Source organism: Somniosus microcephalus, chromosome 4, assembly GCF_052327205.1.
Source record: "Somniosus microcephalus isolate GS21.2 chromosome 4, FLI_Smic_1.0, whole genome shotgun sequence".
Lineage (NCBI taxonomy): Eukaryota > Metazoa > Chordata > Chondrichthyes > Squaliformes > Somniosidae > Somniosus > Somniosus microcephalus.
The window spans coordinates 87,108,801-87,132,534 of NC_140990.1; the positions used below are offsets into that span (position 1 = coordinate 87,108,801).

A 23,734-nucleotide genomic window follows, 5' to 3' on the forward strand; every position below is an offset into this window, starting at 1 on the left:
GCCATTTTCTTTCCTGAGGCGGTCCCTGGGACCTAGGATGACGCGCTTCCGCTAACAATGGGTTGTCAGGTGACTGATGAGCGCGGCACCAGGAAACCCAGACAGGAGAAACCACAACTGGATCGACACAGCAGAGCCGCCAATCCAGAGCCGGCTTGTATCAGGGCGGGCGCTGGATGCGGAAGTCGATCCCTGGCCGCCTGTGTAGGTCTTTTTGTTGCTTCAGTTTGAGCTGGAGTAGAGATGGAGGAGAAGCTGCTGGGTTTAACCCCCAGTACTTCTGAGCCCAGGAGGACCCAACAATTTCCAATGTGGGACTGTCAAGGGAGGTGGATTCTCGGGGAGATTAGGTTGTTAAACAGACATTGTCCCTACAATGTAAAAGAGTATTGTTTCAGGAACAAGCATTTCTGTAGAGGCTTTTAATCTATTTTACATATGCAGATTTTTTAATTCATTCATGGGGTGTGGGTGTCGCTGGATGGCCCAGCATTTATTGCCCATCCCTAGTTGCCCTTGAGAAGGTGGTGGTGGGCCACCTTCTTGAACCGCTGCAGTCCGTGTGGTGAAGGTGCTCCCACAGTGCTGTTAGGGACGGAGTTCCAGGATTTTGACCCAGTGACAATGAAGGAACGGCGCTCTATGTCCAAGTCAGGATGGTGTGTGACTTGCAGATGATGGTGTTCCCATGCACCTGCTGCTGTTTTCCTTCTAGGCAGTAGAAGTCGTGGGACAGGTAGGGTGGCAGGTTCCCTTCCATAAGAACACAAGAATTAGGAGCAGGAGTGGGCCATACAGCCCCTCAAGCCCGCTCCACCATTCAATAAGGTCATGGCTGATCTTCGACCTCAGCTTGACTTTCCCACCTGATCCCCATATCCCTGAGGGACATTAGTGAACCAGTTGGGATTTTATGACAATCCGGCAGCTTTCATCATTACTTTTTTTCTAGTACCGGCCCCACAAATTCCCAGATTCATTGAGCTCACTTTCAGAACCTGTCTTTGTGTTTTTGTGGGTTGTCTCACGCTCCCTTTTTCCTGTTTTATATTCATTTTACAGGGTATTCGAAGGGCAGGATTTGTAGACAGGAAATTGAACTCAAACATCACATCAAGATCTGACAGAGTCACTCTATTCATCGGGACCTGAATATCATCAAACATAACATGGAAGCAAAAAGCACCATTCATAGCGGGGAGAAACTGTACACGTGTTCTGTGTGTGGACGAGGATTCAGTCGATCCTCTGGCCTGGCGAAACACAAGCGCAGTCACACCAGGGAGAAACGTGGAAATGGGACTGTGGGAAAGGATTTGATTACCCGTATCAGCTGGAAACTCATCGACGCAGTCACACCGGGGAGAGACCGTTCACCTGCTCCGTGTGTGGGAATGGATTCACTCAGTCATCCCAGCTACTGAGACACCAACTTGTTCACACAAACATGAGACCTTTTAAATGTTCTGACAGTGAGAAAAGCTTTAAAAGCAAAAGGGATCTGCTGACACACCAGTGAATTCATTCTGGGGAGAGGCCGTTCACCTGCTCTGAGTGTGGAAAAGGATTCACAAATTCAACCACCCTTCTGACACACGAGCTGTAGTGTATGTGCCTTTAAGAGCCCCCTGTGTACTGTAATGTCGGTAATGGCCACTCGGGCTATATAAGCCTGTATATTGTGTTGTATCAGTTAGTTCGGCTCCAGACTTTGTTCAGTAAACACCTGTGAAACCAACTCCTGCCTTCCGTGTCTCTATTAACACACGGATACAACAGTGGCGACGAATTGGAAACGGACTTACCTGCAATTCGGCAGCACCTCAAGGACATCGATTCCTCAGACGTCCAAAGTCGAAGAAAAGCAAGAAAGAAAAAAAAAAACTGTGGTTTCACCAGCTAGCCGAGCTGGTGGCAGGTACTGCAATAATCCTTCCTGGGCGGGCTGGGGCTCCATCGGCTGGCTCTGCAGCGGGGCCGAGCAGCGAAGGCGGAGGCAAACAGAAACAGAGGGGGGGAGCACTCAGGAGACGGCCGGCGCTGCAAAGCAGGTCGGCGTTCGGACCAAGCAGAGGGGGGGAAAAGTCCCAGAGAGTCCGGCGGGAACGAGTCTCCACCTGTAAATAAAAAAACCGCGGAAAACAGCGTTGTCAGCAGCAGCAGCGGCGGGAAAGCGCGGGAAGCGCCATTTTTTTTCTGCAGGGAAGAAAGGAAAGCGCGGGAAGCGCCATTTTTTTCCAGGATGCCTAAGGCTGGCAATATTGATGCTTTTGATAACGATATAGAGGATTGGACCATATATGTGGAAAGAGTGGAGGTATATTGCACAGCAAATGGAATAGAAAATGATAAAAAGCGTCAGTACTTCTAAATCTAATGGGCGCAAAGACATACGGGCTGTTACGAAACTTAATCACTCCAGCCAAACCAAAGGACAAGAATTTTAAGGAGATTGTTAATACCCTACAGGAGCACTTAAACCCAACACCGCTGCTGATAGCGGAACGATTCAAATTCTTCAAGAGGAATCAGCACAAGAATGAAAGTAACGCTGATTACCTTACCGAATTAAGAAAGCTGTCAAAGCACTGCCAATTTGGGGCAGGATTGGCAGATTCTCTTCGAGACAAATTCGTCTGCGGTCTCCTAAGTGAAGGAACACAGAAAAGGCTGCTTTCTGAGAAAGATTTGACACTGGACAAGGCTTTCAGTATGGCTGCATCATACGAAGCAGCCGCAAGAGGAGCTGCAGAGATACAGCAAAAGATGCAGGACTTCGGCACCCATGAAATGACACAGGGTTTCGAGAGATGTTATCGCTGCGGCAGATCCACCCATGACCAGAGGGACTGCTGGTTCAAGGACAAAGCATGCAGGCAATGCGGAAAGATTGGACACATTGCACGTGTATGCCGATCTGGACAAAAAAAATCCACGGACAGGAAAAAAATCAATAAGGAAAAGTACAGAAAGGTACAAATGATGACGGACAGAAGCTCCGAAGACCAGAAGAGCGATAGCGACTCCAGAAACAAGAGACTAAGCTGTCTCAAATTACATAATGTAATTGCCAAAGAAGATTACCAGACCATTTGGGTTACCCTCACAATAGCGGGGTCCCCAGTTAAAATGGAGCGAGATACAGGATCAGCTCTGACCGTCATAAATCGACGGGATTACGAGCGGCTATTTCCGCATATACCTTTAAAAGACACATCCATTATCTTGAAAACATATACGGGGCAGAAAGTATACCCCAAAGGAAAAATAAGGGTGCCTGTTGTATACAACGGCAAGGAAATACAGAAGTTGTATTTATACGTTCTACAAGATGGTGGTCCACCGCTGTTGGGACGTGAATGGATCAGGAAGATACGTTTAGACTGGCACTCCATTCAGGCACTGACGGTGACCAGTAAGAAAAAAAATGACGATGACGTCATAACTGAACGATTAAAAGACATCTTGGCCAACGCCAAAGAAGTGTTTCAAGAGAAACTAGGAACCTTGAAAGGCATCACCGCCTCAATAAAAGTGGAAGATGCGGTAATTCCCAAGTTTTTTAAGGCAAGGCCGGTGCCATACGCAATTCGTCCAGCAGTCGAGGCAGAGCTGGAGAATTTGGAAAAGGCAGGCGTATTATCCAAGATAGATTGGAGTGAGTGGGCAACACCCATCGTCCTGGTCATGAAGAAAACGTTGAATAATGATAAATCTGAAGAACAGAGAAAAATTCGCATCTGTGGAGACTTCAAGGTGACTGTAAACCCAGTCCTTCACACGGTACAGTATCCTCTTCCGAGGTTAGAAGATATTTTCGCCTCACTATCCGGAGGGAAACGTTTCACCAAAATTGACTTGGCACAGGCATATCTACAGATGGAGGTTGAAGAGGCCTCTAAAAAGTATCTCACGATAAAGACACACAAAGGCCTGTATCAGTACAATCGACTGGTTTTCGGAGTAGCATCAGCTCCAGCTATCTGGCAAAGAGCTGTGGAGCAAGTCCTCCAAGGGATTCTGGGGACTCAATGCTACCTAGACGACATCCTTGTAACAGGAGAAAACGACGAGCACCTTGCCAATTTGGAGCAGGTGCTCACTAGGCTGAGAGAACGGGGCCTACGAGCAAATCGCCCTAAGTGCGAATTTTTCCAGAAACAAATATCATATTGTGGCCACATAATTAACAAGGAAGGGTTGCATAAGTCACCTGAAAAAATTGAAGCGGTCATAAAAGCCCCAGCACCTGAAAATGTCTCACAATTAAGGTCGTTCCTGGGATTGATAAATTACTATCATAAATTTTTACCGAACTTATCAACTCTTCTGCACCCTCTTAATGAACTGCTACAAACAGGAGTAATTTGGAAATGGAGCGAAGACTGTAAACATGCCTTCCATAAATGCAAAGACTTAATCACATCCGAAGAAGTTTTGGCTCATTACAACCCATCACTGCCAATCTGACTGGCGTGCGATGCATCCCCTTACGGCGTAGGAACGGTATTATCGCATAGATTCCCTGATGGCTCGGAGCGGCCGATAGCTTTTGCATCACGCTCATTGAACTCAGCTGAGCGTAACTATGCCCAGATCGACAGAGAAGCACTCAGCCTGGTATGGGGAGTGAAGAAATTCAACCATTACCTACACGGACAAAAATTTACCTTGTTGACTGACCATCAACCCCTCGTCTCCATATTCAACCCTAAAAAGTGTGTTCCCATTATGACAGCGCAAAGGCTACAGAGGTGGTCCCTTTTTCTAGGGGGACACCAATATGACATAGAATACAAAGGATCAAAACAGCATGGGAATGCTGATGGTTTATCGCGTCTACCGTTGCCAACGGTAGAAGAGGCACCTACAGTAGACCCAGTGGAGATGTTCCACTCTACCATAGTGGAATGTCTACCAGTAACAAATTCTGCCATTGAAAAGGAAACGAGAAATGACCCGACTCTCTCACGAGTCTACGATTTAACAGTGAAGGGATGGCCAGCACATGGTGAACCACTGTTGCCAGCATTCTCGCAAAGAAGAGAACAGCTGTCAGTGTGCCGAGGAACCTTGATGTGTGGATCCAGAGTGGTGATTCCACCCAAACTCCAGGATAAAGTGCTAAAGGAGCTTCACGAGGGGCATCTGGGTGGAGTGAAAATGAAGAACCTAGCCAGAGCGTTTGTATGGTGGCCAGGTATTGATGGAGACATCGAAGAAATGACCAAGAGCTGCCTAGGATGCAAGAGGGTCCAAAACGCTCCACCACAAGCCCCTCATCTCCATGGCAAAGGGTACACATCGACTTTGCTGGTCCATTTATGGACTCAATGTTCTTAATCGCGGTTGATGCACACTCCAAGTGGCTGGAGGTAATAAAGATGTCCTCCACCACCACGGAAAAAGCCATCACAGTATTAAGGACCATATTTGCCAGGAATGGGCTGCCTGAACAGATCTGTTCTGATAATGGACTGCAATTTGTGTCCGAAGAATTCAGGAAGTTCTTAAAAAACAATGGGGTTAAGCACTACATGTCCGCCCCATACCATCCCACCACCAATGGATTGGCTGAAAGGTTTGTCCAGACCTTCAAGAAGGCCATAAAGGCCATGGGTAATGAAGACATAAAACTTCAGCATAAGGTAGATAACTTCTTGTTTGCATACAGGAATGCAACACATATGGTTACAAACCAAACTCCCGCCATGATGTTCTTCAATAGAAGCCTAAGATGCCGGCTGGATTTGATCAAGCCAAACATCAGAAGGGACGTGGAGAACCGGCAATTTCAATGTATGAATGAAAGGCCAACTAGAACCTTCCAGATAGGTTAACAAGTTTTGGCCCGGGACTGCCGTACCGAGAAATGGCAGCCTGGAACTATTTGCACACGACTAGGACCGCTAATGTATACCGTGGACATTGGAGAAAGCATAATAAGGCGCCATGCTGACCAGATCATAGAGTCATCCGAAAAGGGACAACCTACACCACAACTCTATACGCCTAATGATGAATTAGAGATACCCATAGTATCTACCTCCGATCCGGTGATACTGGAACCAGATGAACCCGACACTGGCATTCAAGCCGAATCAGCCTTGCCAAAAGAACCTACTACACCACCAGAAACTACTACATCACCGAGGCGTTATCCGGACCGAGTCAGGAAGCCTCCAGAGAGACTGACTTATAATTGATTAACTGCAGCAATGTGTAGATTATTGTTCTTGTAACATGTAATTAATGATTACTTAAAATATTATGTACTGGTTGGCTAAAAGGGGAGGAATTGTAGTGTATGTGCCTTTAAGAGCCCCCTGTGTACTGTAATGCCGGTAATGGCCACTCGGGCTATATAAGCTTGTATATTATGTTGTATCAGTTAGTTCGCCTCCAGACTTTGTTCAGTAAACACCTGTGAAACCAACTCCTGCCTTCCGTGTCTCTCTTAACACACGGATACAACACCAGCGAGTTCACACTGGGGAGAGGACGTTCACCTGCTCCGTGTATGGGAAGGGATTCACGAATTCATCCCACCTACTGACACACCAGCAAGTTCACACCGGGGAGAGGCCGTTCAACTGCTCAGTGTGTGGGAAGGGATTCACTCAGAACTCCAGCCTGCTGACACACCAGCGAGTTCACACCGGGGAGACGCTGTTCACCTGCTCAGTGTGTGGTAAGGGATTCACTCAGAACTGCAGTCTGCTGGCACACCAGCGAGTTCACTCTAGGGAGAGGCCGTTCACCTGCTCAGTGTGTGGGAAGGGATTCACTCAGAGCTCCAACCTGCTGAGACACCAGCGCACTCACACTGGGGAGAAGCCAGTCACCTGCTCCGTGTGTGGGAAGGGATTCACTCGGTCATACAACCTGCTGAGACACCAGCAAGTTCAAAAGTGACTGCAGGGGTTGGATTCTGCTGTTATTGCTGCTGTTAATCACATCCAGGACTGAACAATGTTCATTCTGACAGTTGGGGTTTGTTTCTGCTGATGTTAGTAACCCCTCTAATTGGGCTGGAGTTTAACATTCTAGAGATAAGTCAAATAAATCTGCTTTGTTTCAAACACACTTGGTATCGAGTCCTTGATGTCTCTAAGATAAGAGGAGACTAATTGATATCCCGTTACCGACTGTTCCATTTTGGGGCATTTTCACCTTTGTTAAAGAAAGACTTGTATTGTTACAGCACCTTTCACAACTTCAGGACATCCCAAAGCACTTTACAGCCAATGAAGTACTTTTGAAGAGCAGTCACTGTTGTAATGTAGGAAATGCAGCAGCCAATCTGCGCACAGCAAGGTCCCACAGACAGCACTGTGATAATGACCAGATGATCTGTTTTAGTGATGTTGGTTCAGGGAGAAATGTTGGCCAGGACTCCAGGGAGAACTCCCCTGCTCTTCAAAATAACATCAAGAGGATCTTTTATAAAAACAGAAAATGCTGGAAATACTCAGCAGGTCAGGCAGCATCTGTGGGGAGAGAAACAGAGTTAACATTTCAGGTCGATGGCCCCAGTTCTGATGAAAGGTCATCGACCTGAAATGTTAACTCTGTTTCTCTCTTCACAGATGCTGCCTGACCTGCTGAGTATTTCTAGCATTTTCTGTTTTTATTTCAGATTTCCAGCATCTGCAGTATTTTGCTTTTATATCCGATCTTTTACGTCCACTTGAGAGGGCAGATGGGGCCTCGCTTGAACGTCTCGTCCGAAGACGGCTCCTCTTTCAGTGCCGTGCTCCCTCAGTACAGCATTGGAGTGTCAGCCTAGATTTTGTTCTCAAGTCTCTGGAGGTGGACTAGATCCCACAACCTACTGACTCAGAGACAAGAGAGAGAGAGAGAGAGAGAGAGTGCTCCCACTGAGACACAGAGAGAGAGAGAGAGAGAGAGAGAGAGTGCTCCCACTGAGACACAGAGAGAGAGAGAGAGAGACAGAGAGAGAGAGTGCTCCCACTGAGCCACGACTAACACCCGATCATTACTGTAGATTATTTCAGCTCTCATACCTTCAGTTACTCTTATGGACAAGTCCCAGCTACCCATACCATCCAGGGTGCCTCTCCTAGCCTTGGTATAAGAACATAAGAACATAAGAAGTAGGAGCAGGAGTAGGCCATACGGCTCCTCGGGCCTGCTCCGCCATTCAATAGGATCATGGCTGATCCAAACTTAGATTCACGTCCACTTCCCTGCCCTCTCCCCGTAACCCCTAATTCCCTTATCAGCTAGGAAACTGTCTATCTCTGTTTTAAATTTATTTAATGTCGCAGCTTCCACAGCTCTCTGAGGTAGCAAATTCCATAGATTTACTGCCCTCTGAGTGAAGAAGTTTCTCATCTCAGTTTTGAAAGGGCAGCCCCTTATTCTAAGATTATGCCCCCTAGTTCTAGTCTCACCCATCAGTGGAAACATCCTCCCCGCATCCACCCAATCAAGCCCCCTCACAATCTTATATGTTTCGATAAGATCGCCTCTCATTCTTCTGAATTCCAATGAGTAGAGGCCCAACCTACTCAACCTTTCCTCATAAGTCAACCCCCTCATCTCCGGAATCAACCAAGTGAACCTTCTCTGAACTGCCTCGAGAGCAAGTACCTGTATATCTTTTCTTAAATATGGAAACCAAAACTGTACGCAGTATTCCAGGTGTGGCCTCACCAGTACCCTGTATAACTGCAGCAAGACTTCCCTGCTTTTATACTCCATCCCCCTTGCAATAAAAGCCAAGATTCAATTGGCCTTCTTGATCACCTGCTGTACCTGCATACTAACCTTCTGTGTTTCATGCACCAGGACCCCCAGATCCCTTTGTACTGTAGCACTTTGCAGTTTCTCTCCATTTAGATAATAACTTGCTCTTTGATTTTTTTTGCCAAAGTGCATAACCTCACACATTCCAACATTATAGTCCATCTGCCAAATTTTTGCCCACTCACTTAGCCTGTCTATGACCTTTTGCAGGTTTTTTTTTATTCTTCTCAGTCACTACTTTCCCTCCCATCTTAGTATCGTCGGCAAACTTGGATACGTTGCACTCGGTCCCTTCCTCCAAATCGTTAATATAGATTGTAAAGAGTTGGGGTCGCAGCACTGACCCCTGCGGAACACCACTAGTTACTGATTGCCAACCCAAGAATGAACCATTTATCCCAACTCTCTGTTTTCTGTTAGATAGCCAATCTTCCACCCATGCCAGTATATTGCCCCCAATCCCGTGATTTTTTTATCTTGTGCAGTAATCTTTTGTGTGGCACCTTGTCAATTGCCTTTTGGAAGTCCAAATACACTACATCCACTGGTTCCCCTTTATCCACCCTGTTTGTTACGTCCTCAAAGCATTCGAGCAAATTTGTCAAACATGTATCTAGGGGAGTTATCGATAACATGTCCATGTACCTGTCCTGGGAGTGTTTGATGGGACAGCGTAGAGGGAGCTTTACTCTGTATCTAACCCGTGCTGTACCTGCCCTGGGAGTGTTTGATGGGACAGTGTGGAGGGAGCTCCACACTGTATCTAACCCGTGCTGTACCTGCCCTGGGAGTGTTTGATGGGACAGTGTAGAGGGAGCTTTACGCTGTGTCGAACCCGTGCTGTACCTAACCAGGGAGTGTTTGATGGGACAGTGTAGAGGGAGCTTTACTCTGTATCTAACATGTGCTGTACCTGCCCTGGGAGTGTTTGATGGGACAGAGTAGAGGGAGCTTTACTCTGTATCTAACCTGTGCTGTACCTGCCCTGGGAGTATTTGATGGGACAGTGTAGAGAGAGCTTTACTCTGTATCTAACCCGTGCTGTACCTGCCCTGGGAACGTTTGATGGGACAGTGTAGAGGGAGCTTTACTCTGTATCTAACCCGTGCTGTACCTGCTCTGGGAGTGTTTGATGGGACAGTGTAGAGGGAGCTTTACTCTGTATCTAACCCGTGCTGTACCTGCCCTGGGAACGTTTGATGGGACAGTGTAGAGGGAGCTTTACTCTGTATCTAACCTGTGCTGTACCTGCCCTGGGAGTGTTTGATGGGACAGTGTAGAGGGAGCTTTACTCTGTATCTAACCTATGCTGTACCTGCCCTGAGAGTGTTTGATGGGACAGTGGAGATCAGGGGTTCTCTGAGGCCCCTCCTATGTTATAAAAATTCCCTGGACCCCCTGTAATACAACACAAGTATTCATTGTCTGTAGATGCTGGAAATCCAGAATAACAACAGAAAATGCTGGAAAAACTCAGCAGGCCAGGCAACATCCGTGGAGAGAAAATAGAGTCAACGTTTCAGGTGAACCCTTTGTGAAGACTAAAGCAGCACAGGAAATGAAATAAAGAGGCCAGGATCCATTGTCTGTAAAGCACTTTGGGACATCCTGAGATCACAGAAGCCTCTCTATAAATGCAAGTCTTTCCATTTCAAATCACTGTGCTTTATTTTTTGAAATAAATAGTTATTTGGCGATTAAGTGCGGTAATAGTATGTTTTAAACTCCCTCCTCCTTGATTCTCCAATACAAGAGGCCCAGTGACCTCACAAGCTGCCTTGTGGCCGCCTTCCTTCCAGCCCACGTGATCTGCTCACCTGCGCAAAGCCCCGCTCCCAGGCGGAGAGAGCACTGATTGGCCCTTTATCGCCCCGCCCACCCCCGCAGCCACCAATCGGAGAGTGAGCAGGTGCAGTGGGCGGGGTTGGCCTTTGATTGACAGTTTGAGCTCCCGCTCGCGGCGCTTTGAATTTCGCCCCAACAATAGACGGCGGTTGGAGGCGGGATTTGGGCCAAGCGGATTGGCTGCTGGCCTTTGATTGACGTTTGATGGGACCAATCCCCAGAGCCGCGGGCTGTCCTGCTCAGTGGCGCCGCCTGGTGTGAGGGCGAGCAGCGGCTGGAGCTGCGGTCCCGGAAACTGCGCCTGCGCACTGCTCCTGTTCCAGTGGGAGAAGGTGGTTAACGGGCTGGGCTCCTGGAATTGGGAATGGCCCCACCCTCCAATAAACCCCAGCCTGGATTTGTAGGGGGGAAGGGGGAGATGGGGGCAACAGGCTGGATGGAGATGATGGGAATCTGGATCAACCCAATTGGCAGCGAGCGAGGGGCGGCTTCCGCAGCCTTGGCCCCATCGCGCCCCACATCGCTTCCCCCGCGGCTGCTCAATGGGAACTGAGCCGGCGCCCGGTGTGAGGGCTGCTTGTGGGAGAAAGAATGAAAGAGGGAGAGAGTTTCTGGGCCCACCCCTTGAAACCTTCTCACGGACCCCGGTTGAGAACCTCTGATCGACAAGAGGTGCTGCAACAACTCGCCAAGGCTTCTTCGGCAGCACCTCCCAAACCCACCACCTCCACCGCCGAGAGGGACGAGGGCAGCAGGCGCAGGGGAACACCACCACCTCCAAGCTCCCCACCAAGTCACACACCATCCCGACATGGAAATATATCGCCGATCCTTCATCGTCGCTGGGTCAAAATCCTGGAACTCCCTCCCTAACAGCTCTGTGGGAGGACCTTCACCACACGGACTGCAGCGGTTCAAGAAGGGGGCTCACCACCACCTTCTCAAGGGCAATTAGGGATGGGCAATAAATGCTGGGCCATCCAGCGACGCCCACATCCTATGAATGCATTAAAAAATTCCTACCACAGTCGTTAAATATAGGAATACCATATCTTCTCCAACTTTGACTAGTTTATCCTCTCTGATATAAACCAACCCCGCAGTCACTGACACCAATCTCCTCCTGTCTGATATAAACCAACCCCACAGTCACTGACACCAGTCTCCTCCTGTCGGATATAAACCAATCCGTCTCCGACACCAATCTCCTCCTGTCTGATATAAACCAACCCGTCACCGACACCAATCTCTTCCTGTCTGATATAAACCAGGCCCACAGTCACCGACACCAATCTCCTCCTGTCTGATGTAAGCCAACCCCACAGTCACTGACACCAATCTCCTCCTGTCTGATATAAACCAATCCCACGGGCCCAGAAATATTAAACTCAGCCTATTACTTGGATTGGACATGTATCCATTCCCATGCCGAGGGGATTGCTGTACCAGACGGGAGGGGCAACATTTGGGGACTCTCGATTCTCTACCAATTCCCATTCCCCTTCTTTCTGGTGGATAATGGAGGTGCCACTGTGTGTAATGTGCAAGTCAGTAAGAATTGTCAGCAAGGATTAATCAGCACTTTCTAATTGGAAATGTTAATCAGTGGAACTTTTCAGACAATAAATTGTAGATTTAATACCAAAGGTCAATTTAGGGTTAAATAATTTTATTGTCAAATAATTTCTTATGAAAGTCCTGAATTAAGGGGAATGATCACAATGATTCTTAAAGGGACACTGCAGCCCCAACAAGTCAATCAGCTATATATCCAGAATATTAAACTCCAGCCTAGTAATAGCGGATATTAACATCAGCAGAAACAAACTCCAACTGTCAGAATGAACATGGTTCAGTCCTGGCTGTAATTAACAGCAGCAACATCAGAATCTAACCCCTGCAGTTACTTGTGAACTCGCTGGTGTCTCAGCAGGTTGGATGACTGAGTGAATCCCTTCCCACACACGGAGCAGGTGAACGGCCTCTCCCCAGTGTGAGCTCGTTGGTGAATCAGCAGGCCGGATGACTGAGTGAATCCCTTCCCACACACAGAGCAGGTGAATGGCCTCTCCCCGGTGTGAACTCGCTGGTGTGTCCGAAGGCCGAATGAGCAAGTGAATCCCTTCCCACACACGGAGCAGGTGAATGGCCTCTCCCCAGTGTGAACTCGTTGGTGTTTCAGCAGGCTGGATGAACAAGTGAATCCCTCTCCACACACGGAGCAGGTGAAAGGCCTCTCCCCAGTGTGAAGTCGCTGGTGTGTCAGCAGGTTGGATGATTTAATGAATCCCTTTCCACACATGGAGCAGGTGAATGGTCTCTCCCCAGTGTGAGTGCGCTGGTGTACAACGAGATTGGATGAATACCTGAACCTCTTCCCACAGTGAGAGCAACTGAATGGTTTATCGTCAGTGTGAACCCGCTGGTGTTGAATCAGTTCCTCAGAGCTTTTAAAGCAGTTCGCACAGTTGGAACATTTAAAAGGTCTCTCGTCAGTGTGAACTCGCTGGTGTCTCAGAAGGTGAGCTGAATTAGTGAAACTCTTCCCACACATGGAGCAGGTGAACGGTCTCTCCCCGGTGTGAACTCGCTGGTGAGTCAGCAGGTTGGATGACTGAGTGAATCCCTTCCCACACATGGAGCAGGTGAATGGCCTCTCCCCAGTGTGACTGTAGCGATGAGTTTCCAGCTGGGATGGGGAAATGAATCCCTTCCCACACACGGAGCAGGTAAACGGCCTCTCCCCGGTGTGAGTGCGTTGATGAGTTTCCAGCTCAAACAGGTAATTGAATCCCTTCCCACAGTCCCCACATTTCCACGGTTTCTCCGTGGTGCGGGTGTCCTTGTGTCTCTCCAGGTTGGACGATCGGTTGAAGCCTTGTCCACACAGAGAACACGTGTACGGTTTCTCCTTGCTGTGAAAGGTGTGATGTTTTTTCAGGCTGTGTAACTGGTTAAAGCTCTTTCCACAGTCAGTGCATGGGAACACTCTCACTCGGGTGTGTGGGGCTCGGTGCTTTTCCAGTCACACTGATGTTGAGGTGATGTTTGGTTTGAGTTTCCTGTCTGTAATCCCACCCCTTCTAATACCCTGTAAAAGGAGTTTACAAAAGACATCGCTGTAAGTAGAGGATAGAAATTCAGAACAGACAATTCTAGTTTCTATGGAACATTCTTTCCTCTCTTTTTCCCCAAAGCTGTAAATCCCCATCCCACACACTCTCCCTCCTCCCTGTGCTGACATCCAAACCCATCGCACCATCTCCAACATTTTTCCTTTCAATCGACTTTTCTTCCTCCCCCTGAAGGTGTTGACTCTGATGGGTTCAGTTCTACACTCATGAGCGACTGGAAGCCAGCACCCTGCGGGGACCGGACTCTGTCATAAAATAATGGCTTCAGAAGAGAAATTGAAGAAACTATTTGATAGAAGCTGTGGTGGTGAAATGTTGGGCGGGTGCTCAGCATCTCACACATTGTGTAAGATTAACATTCCACATGTCTGAACCTTTCATTCCGTCCCTGATTTGGGAATCTCTTAAGCTGCACTTCTTGTCCCATTATACCGAGTTGGTGCAACAGGAGAGCCAGGGATCAGGGGGATATTGGACAGGAAGCACACAGCACAGACATTACACTGCAGGTGGGATATGTGAGAGTGTTACAGTGAGGGCTTCGGGCACTTTATTAAACACACCCACAGCAGAATCACATTAATCTGATGGGAGATCACTGACACACAAGCAGTCAGCGGTGTGGAGCCTCCTGAGAGTCCGGCCCCTTTCCAGCCAGTATTTACAGGAGCTGGGACACAGAGTCTCATTAAAATCACTGATATATTTGTTCACACAAATCAACCCCCAAAAAATGCTGAATGATTTCTCCCAGACGCTCCCTGACCAGTCACCATTTCTCCTCCATTTACAGATGCTCCCTGACCAGTCACCATTTCTCCTCATTTACAGACGCTCCCTGACCAGTCACCATTTCCCCTCCATTTACAGACGCTCTGTGACCAGTCACCTTTTCTCCTCCATTTACAGATGCTCCCTGATCAGTCACTATTTCGCTTTCATTTACAGACACTCCCTGACCAGTCACCATTTCTCCTCCATTTATAAATGCTCCCTGAGCAGTCACCATTTCTCTTCCATTTATAGACGCTCCCTGACCAGTCACCATTTTTCCTCCATTTACAAACGCTCCCTGACCAGTCTCCATTTGTCCTCCATTTACAGACGCTCCCTGACCAGTCACCATTTCTCCACCATTTACAGACGCTCCCTGACCAGTCACCATTTCTCCTCCATTTACAGACGCACCCTGACCAGTCTCCATTCATCCTCCATTTACAGACGCTCCCTGACCAGTCACCATTTCTCCTCCATTTACAGACACTCCCTGACTCACTTCCTGTCTGTCCCGGAGTTTGGCGCTTTGTTGAGATTCGGGCCGGAGTGAAACGGGAACCCGCGGGTGGGGGCGGATAATGTTCACTGCTCTTATAATCGGGCCTGGGGCCGCACTCGGGGTGTGTGAAGCCCGCGTCTCCCCGGGGTTTACTAACCCGCCTTTACCTGCTGCAGCCTCTCCGCTTCCGCTTCCGCTTCACCACCCAACAATCAGCCTCTCCCGCGCATGCTCAGTTCACCATCTGTTGTTCCGGTTCAAAGGCGAAGCCCCGCCCCTCACACACTCCGATTGCTTGGAGGACCCGCCGCCCGGTCCTCCAGTTCCGCCCCGCTCTTCCTATTGGTCCGGAGCTCCCGTCAATTACCCGGGCAGTGTGAGCTGAGCATGCGCGGACTTTGGAAGCAGCCGCTGATACATCAGGTGAGAACTCAGGGAGCGGGTTCATGAACCCCGGGGAGTGGGCATATATCATCAACATTTTATATTCTGTATTTGATAAACCATTGCTAACTGAAATACTGAGTTGCATGTAATCAAGGAAAGGGAAATCAGTTGAGTTGTTTCTTTGAAGAGATAAATATAACCAAATTAGTAACAATACTGTGGAGGAGGAATTCCTGGAGTGTATACGGGATGGTTTCCTGGACCAATATGTCGAGGAACCAACTAGAGATCGGGCCATCTTAGACTGGGTATATTATGTAATGAGAAAGGATTAATTAGCAATCCTGTTGTGCGAGGCCCCTTGGGTCGGAGCGATCATAATGTGATAGAATTCTTCATTAAGATGGAGAGTGAAGTAGTTGACTCAGAGACTAGGGTCCTGAATTTAAATAAAGGAAACTACGATGGTACGAGGCACGATTTGGGTAGGATTGATTGGGGAATGTCACTCAAAGGGTTAACAGTGGACAGGCAATGGCAAACATTCAAAGATCGCATGGATGAACTACAGAATTTGTTCATCCCTGTTTGGCATAAAAATAAATCAAAAAAGGTGACTCAACCGTGGCTAACAAGGGAAATTAGGGATAGCATAAGATCCAAGGAGAAGACATATAAATTGGCCAGAAAAAGCAGTAAACCTGAGGATTGGGAGCAGTTTAGGATTCAGCAAAGGAGGACAAAGGGATTAATTAAGAGGGGAGAAATAGAATATGAGAGTAAGCTTGCAGAGAACATAAAAACTGACTGGAAAAGCTTTTATAGATATGTGAAGAGAAAAAGATTGGTAAAGCCAAACGTAGGCCCCTTGCAGTCAGAATCAGGGGAATTTATAATGGGGAACAAAGAAATGGCAGACCAATTAAATACATACTTTGGTTCTGTCTTCACAAAGGAAGACACAAATAATCTCCCAGAGATGTCGGTGAACATAGGGTCTAATGAAAGGGAGGAACTGAAAGAAATCAGTATTTGTAGGGAAATGGTGTTAGGGAAATTCACAGGATTGAAGGCCGATAAATCCCCAGGGCCTGATAATCTACATCCTAGGGTACTTAAGGAAGTGGCCCTGGAAATAGTAGATGCATTGCTGATCATCTTCCAACATTCGATGGAATCTGGAACAGTACCCATGGATTGGAGGGTAGCTAATGTTACCCCACTATTCAAAAAAGGTGGTAGAGAGAAAACGGGGAATTACAGACCGGTAAGCCTGACATCGGTAGTGGGGAAAATGCTAGAGTCCATTATAAAAGATGTAATAGCAGAGCACTTGGAAAACAGTGACAGGATCGGACAAAGTCAACATGGATTAACAGAAGGTTAATCGTGCTTGACTAATCCACTGGAATTTTTTGAGGATGTAACTGGTAAAATAGATAAGGGAGAACCAGTGGATGTGGTGTATTTGGACTTTCAAAAGGTTTTCGATAAGGTCCCGCATAAGAGATTAGCGTGTAAAGTTAAGGCACATGGGATTGGGAGCAAGGCATTGACTTGGATAGAGAACTGGTTGGCAGACAGAAAGCAAAGAGTTGGAATAGAAACATAGAGGATAGGAGCAGGAGTAGGCCATTCGGCCCCTCGAGCCTGCTCCGCCATTCAATGCGATCATGGCTGATCATCCAAATTCAGTACCCGGCCCCTGCTTTCTCCCCATACCCCTTGATCCCTTTAGCCTTAAGAAATATATCCAACTCCTTCTTGAATTTATTTAATGTAATGGCCTCTACTGCCTTCTATGGTAGAGAATTCCACAGGTTCACCACTCTCTGGGTGGAGAAATTCCTCCTCATTTCTGTCCTAAATGGCCTACCCCTTATCCTTAGACTGTGACCCCTGGTTCTGGACTCCCCGACCATCGGGAACATCCTTCCAACATCTAGTCTGTCCAGTCCTGTCAATATTTTATAAGTTTCAATGAGATCCCCTCTCATTCTTCTAAACTCCAGCGAGTACAAGCCCAGTCGACCCAATCTCTCCTCATACGTCATTCCTGCCATCCCAGGTATCAGCCTGGTGAATCTTCGCTGAATTCCTTCCAGGGCAAGAACATCCTTCCTCAGATAAGGCGACCAAAACTGCACACAATACTCAAGGTGTGGTCTCACCAAGGCCCTGTATAACTGCAGCAAGACATCCTTGTTCCTGTACTTGAACCCTCTCGCTACGAAGGCCAACATGCCATTTGCCTTCTTAACCACCTGCTGCACCTGCATGCTTACATTCAGCAACTGGTGCGCAAGGACACCCAGGTCTCGTTGCACTTACCCTTCTCCCAATCTATTGCCATTCAGATAATAATCTGCCTTCCTGTTTTTGCCACCAAAGTGGATAACCTCGCATTTATCAACGTTATATTACACCTGCCATGCTTTTGCCCAATCACCCAACCTGTCCAAATCATCCTGGAGTTTCTCGGCATCCTCCTCACAGCACACACGCCCACCCAGCTTTGTGTCGTCTGCAAATTTGGAAATATTACATCTAGTTCCCTTGTCTAGATCATTAATATATCGGCCCAAGGACCCCACTAGTCACTGCCTGCCACTCGGAAAAAGACCCGCTTATTCCAATTCTTTGCTTTCTATCTGCCAACCAGTTCTCTATCCAAGTCAATACCTTGCCCCCAATCCCATGTGCCTTAACTTTACATGCTAATCTCTTATGTGGCACCTTATCGAAAGCCTTCTGAAAGCCCAAATACACTACATCCACTGGTTCTCCCTTATCTATTTTACCAGTTACATCCTCAAAAAATTCCAGTAGATTAGTCAAGCACGATTTACCTTTTGTAAATCCATGTTGACTTTGTCTGATCCTGTCACTGTTTTCCAAGTGCTCTGCTATTACATCTTTTATAATGGACTCTAGCATTTTCCCCACTACCGATGTCAGGCTTACCGGTCTGTAATTCCCCATTTTCTCTCTACCACCTTTTTTGAATAGTGGGGTAACATTAGCTACCCTCCAATCCATGGGTACTGTTCCAGATTCCATTGAATGCTGGAAGATGATCAGCAAAGCATCAACTATTTCTAGGGCCACTTCCTTAAGTACCCTAGGATGTAGATTATCAGGCCCAGAATAAACGGGTCTTTTTCTGAGTGGCAGGCAGTGACTACTGGGGTACCGCAGGGATCGGTCCTTGGACCCCAACTATTCACAATATATATTAATGATCTAGACAAGGGAACTAGATGTAATATCTCCAAGTTTGCAGACGACACAAAGCTGGGTGGGCGTGTGTGCTGTGAGGAGGATGCCGAGAAACTCCAGTATGATTTGGACAGGTTGGGTGATTGGGCAGAAGCATGGCAGATGCAGTATAATGTGGATAAATGCGAGGTTATCCACTTTGGTGTCAAAAACAGGAAGGCAGATTATTATCTGAATGGCAATAGATTGGGCAAAGGGGAAGTGCAATGAGACCTGGGTGTCCTTGTGCACCAGTCGCTGAAGGTAAGCATGCAGGTGCAGCAGGCGGTTAAGAAGGCAAATGGTATGTTGGTTTTCGTAGCAAGAGGGTTTGAGTACAGGAACAAGGATTTCTTGCTGCAGTTGTACAGGGCCTTGGTGAGACCACATCTTGAGTATTGTGTGCAGTTTTGGTTGTCTTATCTGAGGAAAGATGTTCTTGCCATGGAGGGAGTGCAGCGAAGATTCACCAGGCTGATACATGGGATGGCAGGAATGACGTATGAGGAGAGATTGTGTCGATTGGGCTTATACTCGCTGGAGTTTAGAAGAATGAGAGGGGATCTCATTGAAACTTACAAAATTCTAACAAGACTAGACAGACTAGATGCAGGAAGGATGTTCCCGATGGCCGGGGAGTCCAGAACCAGGGGTCACAGTCTAAGGATAAGGGGTAAGCCATTTAGGACAGAGATGAGGAGGAATTTCTTCACCCAGAGAGTGGTGAACCTGTGGAATTCTCTACCACAGAAGGCAGTGAAGGCCAATTCATTAAATAAATTCAAGAAGGAGTTCGATATATTTCTTAAGGCTAAAGGGATCAAGGATATGGGGAGAAAGCAGGGACAGGGTACTGAGTTTGGATGATCAGCCATGATCTCATTGAATGGCGGAGCAGACTCGAGGGGCCGAATGGCCTACACCTGCTCCTATTTTCTATGTTTCTATGTCACTATGACATGTCAGTCTTTTTGAAAGTGCTGTACTACAAAGTATTGATACTTTTACAAAAATAGAATGCTTATGTTTTGTGTTCTTTTGGACTCTTTCTGGGCTTTTGAATAATTTATATTTCAACCCAAGAAGATTCTTGGCCTATTTTTGGATTCATGTTGCTTTAGATGTACTATATTACAGAAAGGAAAAATGATTAAAAGATCAGTAAGTTTTAACTTGGCTGTAAATAAAGTTTGTTATACATAAAAAAAATAAACCCCGGGGGGATCCGGGCTGCTCACACCCCGAGTGCGGCCCCAGGCCCAATTATTAAAACACTCAACATTATCCGCTTCACACACACCGGGGGTGGGCCTCAGGCCCCAAACAAGAGCCTCCGGGCCGGGCGTTTGCCCCGAGCGGGGCAGCAGCTGCGGGGCTTTCTCCCGGTGACAGGCCCGGGGTAACGGCTGCCACCTTGAGAGGCTCGGGGCAGCAGGGCGCATGCGAGGCCCCCTTGGCCAGGAACCAGGAGGAGAGAATCTTGTCAATTTCTATCCTGGACTCACAATGATGACTTTTGTAAACTCCTTTTACAGGCTGTGAGAAGGGCAGCATTTACACACCGCAAACTCAGACCAAACATCACATCGAGATCTGACAGAGTCACTCGATTCATCAGGACCTGAATATCATCGGCCTTTGAATGTGGAAGGAGAAATGTTTGTCTGTTCTGTCTGTGGGAAAAGATTTCAAACGTCAGTGTGTTTGGAAAAGCACCGAGACACACACACCTGAGTGAGAGTGTTCCAGTGCACTGACTGTGGAAAGAGCCTTAACCGGTTGCACAGCCTGAAAAAACATCACACCGTTCACAGCGGGGAGAAAACGTACATGTGTTCTGTGTGTGGACGAGGCTTCAACTGATCATCCAACCTGGACAGACACAAGGACACCCGCACCATGGAGAAACCGTGGAAATGTGGGGACTGTGGGAAGGGATTCCATTACCCGTCCCAGCTGGAAACTCATCAACGCAGTCACACTGGGGAGAGACCGTTCACTTGCTCCGTGTGTGGGAAGGGATTCACTCGCTTGTGCATTCTGCAGACACATCAGCGAGTTCACACTGACGAGAGACCATTCAGCTGCACTCACTGTGGGAAGAGGTTCAAGCAGTCATCCAACCTCATTCTGCACCAGCGAGTTCACACTGGGGAGAGGCCGTTCACCTGCTCCGTGTGTGGGAAGGGGTTCACTCGGTCATCCCACCTGCTAACACACCAGCAAGTTCACACCGTAGAGAGGCCATTCACCTGCTCCGTGTGTGGGAAGGGATTTAATCAGTCATCCAAACTGCTGACACACCAGCGAGTTCACACTGGGGAGAGGCCGTTCACCTGCTCCGTGTGTGAGAAGGGATTTAATCGATCATCTAACCTGTTGACACACCAGCGAATTCACACTGAGGAGAGGCCGTTCACCTGCTCCGTGTGTGGGAAGGGATTTAATCAATCATCCAACCTGCTGACACACCAACGAATTCACACTGGGGAGAGGCCATTCACCTGCTCCGTGTGTGAGAAGGGATTTAATCGTTCATCCAACTTGCTGACACACCAGCAAGTTCACATGTGACTGCAGGGGTTGGATTCTGCTCTTAATCACATCCAGGACTGAACCATGTTCATTCTGACAGTTGGGGTTTGTTTCTGCTGATGTTAATAACCCTATAACTGGGATGGAGTTTAATATTCTGGATATATAGCTGATTGACTTGTCGGGGCTGCAGTGTCCGTTTAAGAACCGCTGTCTCATCTTTCCCTTTAATTTTTGATGAGAGTCCCTGAATTATTTTACAGTAAAATTATGAACTTTTTACTTCAATCCTAAATTGATCTTTGGTACAAAATCTACAATTCAGTGTCTGAAAGGTTCCGCTGATTAACATCTCCAATTAGAAAGTGCTGATTAATCCTCGCTGACAATTCTTACTGACTTGCACATTACACACAGTGGCACCTCCATTATCCACCAGAAAGAAGGGGAATGGGAATTGGTGGAGAATCGAGCGTCCCAAATGTTGCCCCTCCCGTCTGGTACAGCAATCCCTCGGCACGGGAATGGAGACAAGTCCAGTTATAGTAACGGGATGAGTTAAAGGTATTTACTCAGACGGGCAGAAGGTGGGAAGCGGTGTTCCACAGGGATTGGTGCTGGGACCACTGTTGTTCACCATTTACATGAATGATTTGGACTTGGGAATCAGAAGTACAATTTCAAAATTTGCTGATGACACTAAATTGGGGGGTGTAGTTAATACTGAGGAAGACTGCGATAACATCCTTGTAGAATTATTCAGTTGTGTTCAGTAAATAGCAGCATCTTTTAATTTGCTTTGACTGATCACATCACTATATAGTTACGTGAAAAACAGAAATCATTAACAGCTCCCAATTTCAGAATTGTCAGATTCAAACTCAACTTCTTCAATCTAACATTTCAAAAATTGTAATGGATGTAGGCGAGATATTCGGACTGTTGTCTAACACAATCCAAACAGTTACACACAGACAGATCAGCAGGTGTAGCTTCACAGCAAATCCTTTCAAGCCTCACTAAAAAGTGGCAGACTGGCAATCCATTGTTCACTAATGGATTTGTGATCTTTGTAAATTAAGAAAGGAAATGCATGGAAATGTGTCAAAGAGTTGATTAACAGAGTGAGGCATCATCTCCGTTTGATTTTTATTTCTGACACCAGGCAACAGAAAAAGATCATTACAACACGACATAAACAGACTCTTCAGGTGTGAGACATCAGACTTCAGAACAACACGTCTGCCAGCTCTGGCCACAAACCTCAGTACAGTCAACCTTTCAGCAGCTGCAGCCCTGATTAAATAACTAGTAGTTTAACATGTCTAGTAGAGCTTTTGTATCAAAATAGAAGGAATGTATTTGTGACACACAGAAAATTAATAATTAAATCACAATGTGATTGTGAGCATCGATTATCGCCTCTTGATACCTTCCGTGCCCACCGGTCGAGGAAGGTATCAAGTGAACCGGTGGACACCGCCTGCTCCCTCTCCAGGGCCACCTGGGCAGGGACAAGACCACAGGAGAGAGGCAGGCAGCCAGGGTGACCCTCCCCATGAGCCCCATCCATCCTGGACCTACAAATTACTGTTTTCGCCAGGCCCAAGAGCAGGTCCGGGAGAAGACCCTCCGACTTACCCACCCCCCCTCCGCACCAAGCGGGCAAAGATTAGGAGTGTGGGGCTAAAGTGTAACCAAGAGTTGAGGAGCAGCCCCTTCAGGTAACTATACAGGGGCTGCAACCTCTCACACTGAATATATACACGGCCCGTGGACTCCTCTAGGCCACAGAAACCACATCTGGCCTTGGAGTCTGGAAAGGAACTTAGAAACTGCACACGACAGCTCCCTGCAACAGTCTCCACCCCAGATCCCCAATGGTGCAGGGAAGGACCCCCGCGTAGAGCGCCCTCCACTGGGGAACCTCGCCTCCGCCAGACAGCAAGATGACCCGCCAGTCTGATTGAGATTGGGCAATAAACAAAATGAATCAATAAATGATACAGCAACCTGAGTCCCCGGGTCCTCAGCCCTGGTGTGAAGTACGCTGGCCACCAATTTTCCGTTACTAACTCGCACCTCAGGCCCCGGCCAGTCTGGTTTAATTACTAAATGTTTTCTAACTCGGGTTCAGGCCTGTCATTCTGAGGGAAACAAGGCCTCAGTTATTGGTGTGTCCCACCCGAGCGGCTGTTAATGGCTTTAATAAACTGTCAGCAAGGTTTTTTTTAAAGGTGGAAAGTGGTGAAAAACGCCACTAGCGATGCCTCAAAACTCACAGACAGAGAAATCCACTTCATCAGCGCCCCTGCCACAGGACTCAATATCCACCCCCTCCACCACTGGTGCATTGTGTCTGCAGTATGTACAGTCTACAAGATGACCACGGTCAGGCTGTGTGGAGTCAAAGGTCAGGCAGCAGAATGGATGGAAAGATTGCAACAAACTTCCCTTAACTCCAACCCTCTGATTTCTGTTTTGTAGCCAGCTTTACATCCGTTCTGCTGCCTGGCCCTTCACTAAA

General features: G+C 47.6%; 2 protein-coding genes across 2 annotated transcripts; one reads left to right on the forward strand and one right to left on the reverse strand.

Moving 5' to 3' along the window:
- The first annotated feature begins 57 nt into the window (after positions 1–57).
- LOC147119442 (uncharacterized) lies at positions 58–21,532 on the forward strand. Its single transcript, XM_085984094.1, has 3 exons — positions 58–69; positions 6,529–6,908; positions 20,568–21,532. Exons 1-3 carry the CDS (start codon positions 58–60, stop codon positions 21,244–21,246), a joined length of 1,071 nt encoding a protein of 356 aa, XP_085840220.1. The 3' UTR covers positions 21,247–21,532.
- Positions 12,266–13,734, reverse strand: LOC147119443 (uncharacterized). The gene is made up of 2 exons (XM_085983647.1): positions 13,726–13,734; positions 12,266–13,633 (listed from the first exon to the last, which is right to left on the reverse strand). The coding sequence occupies exons 1-2, from the start codon at positions 13,732–13,734 to the stop codon at positions 12,521–12,523; spliced, it is 1,122 nt and encodes a 373-aa protein (XP_085839773.1). The 3' UTR covers positions 12,266–12,520.
- Positions 21,533–23,734: the final 2,202 nt, after the last annotated feature.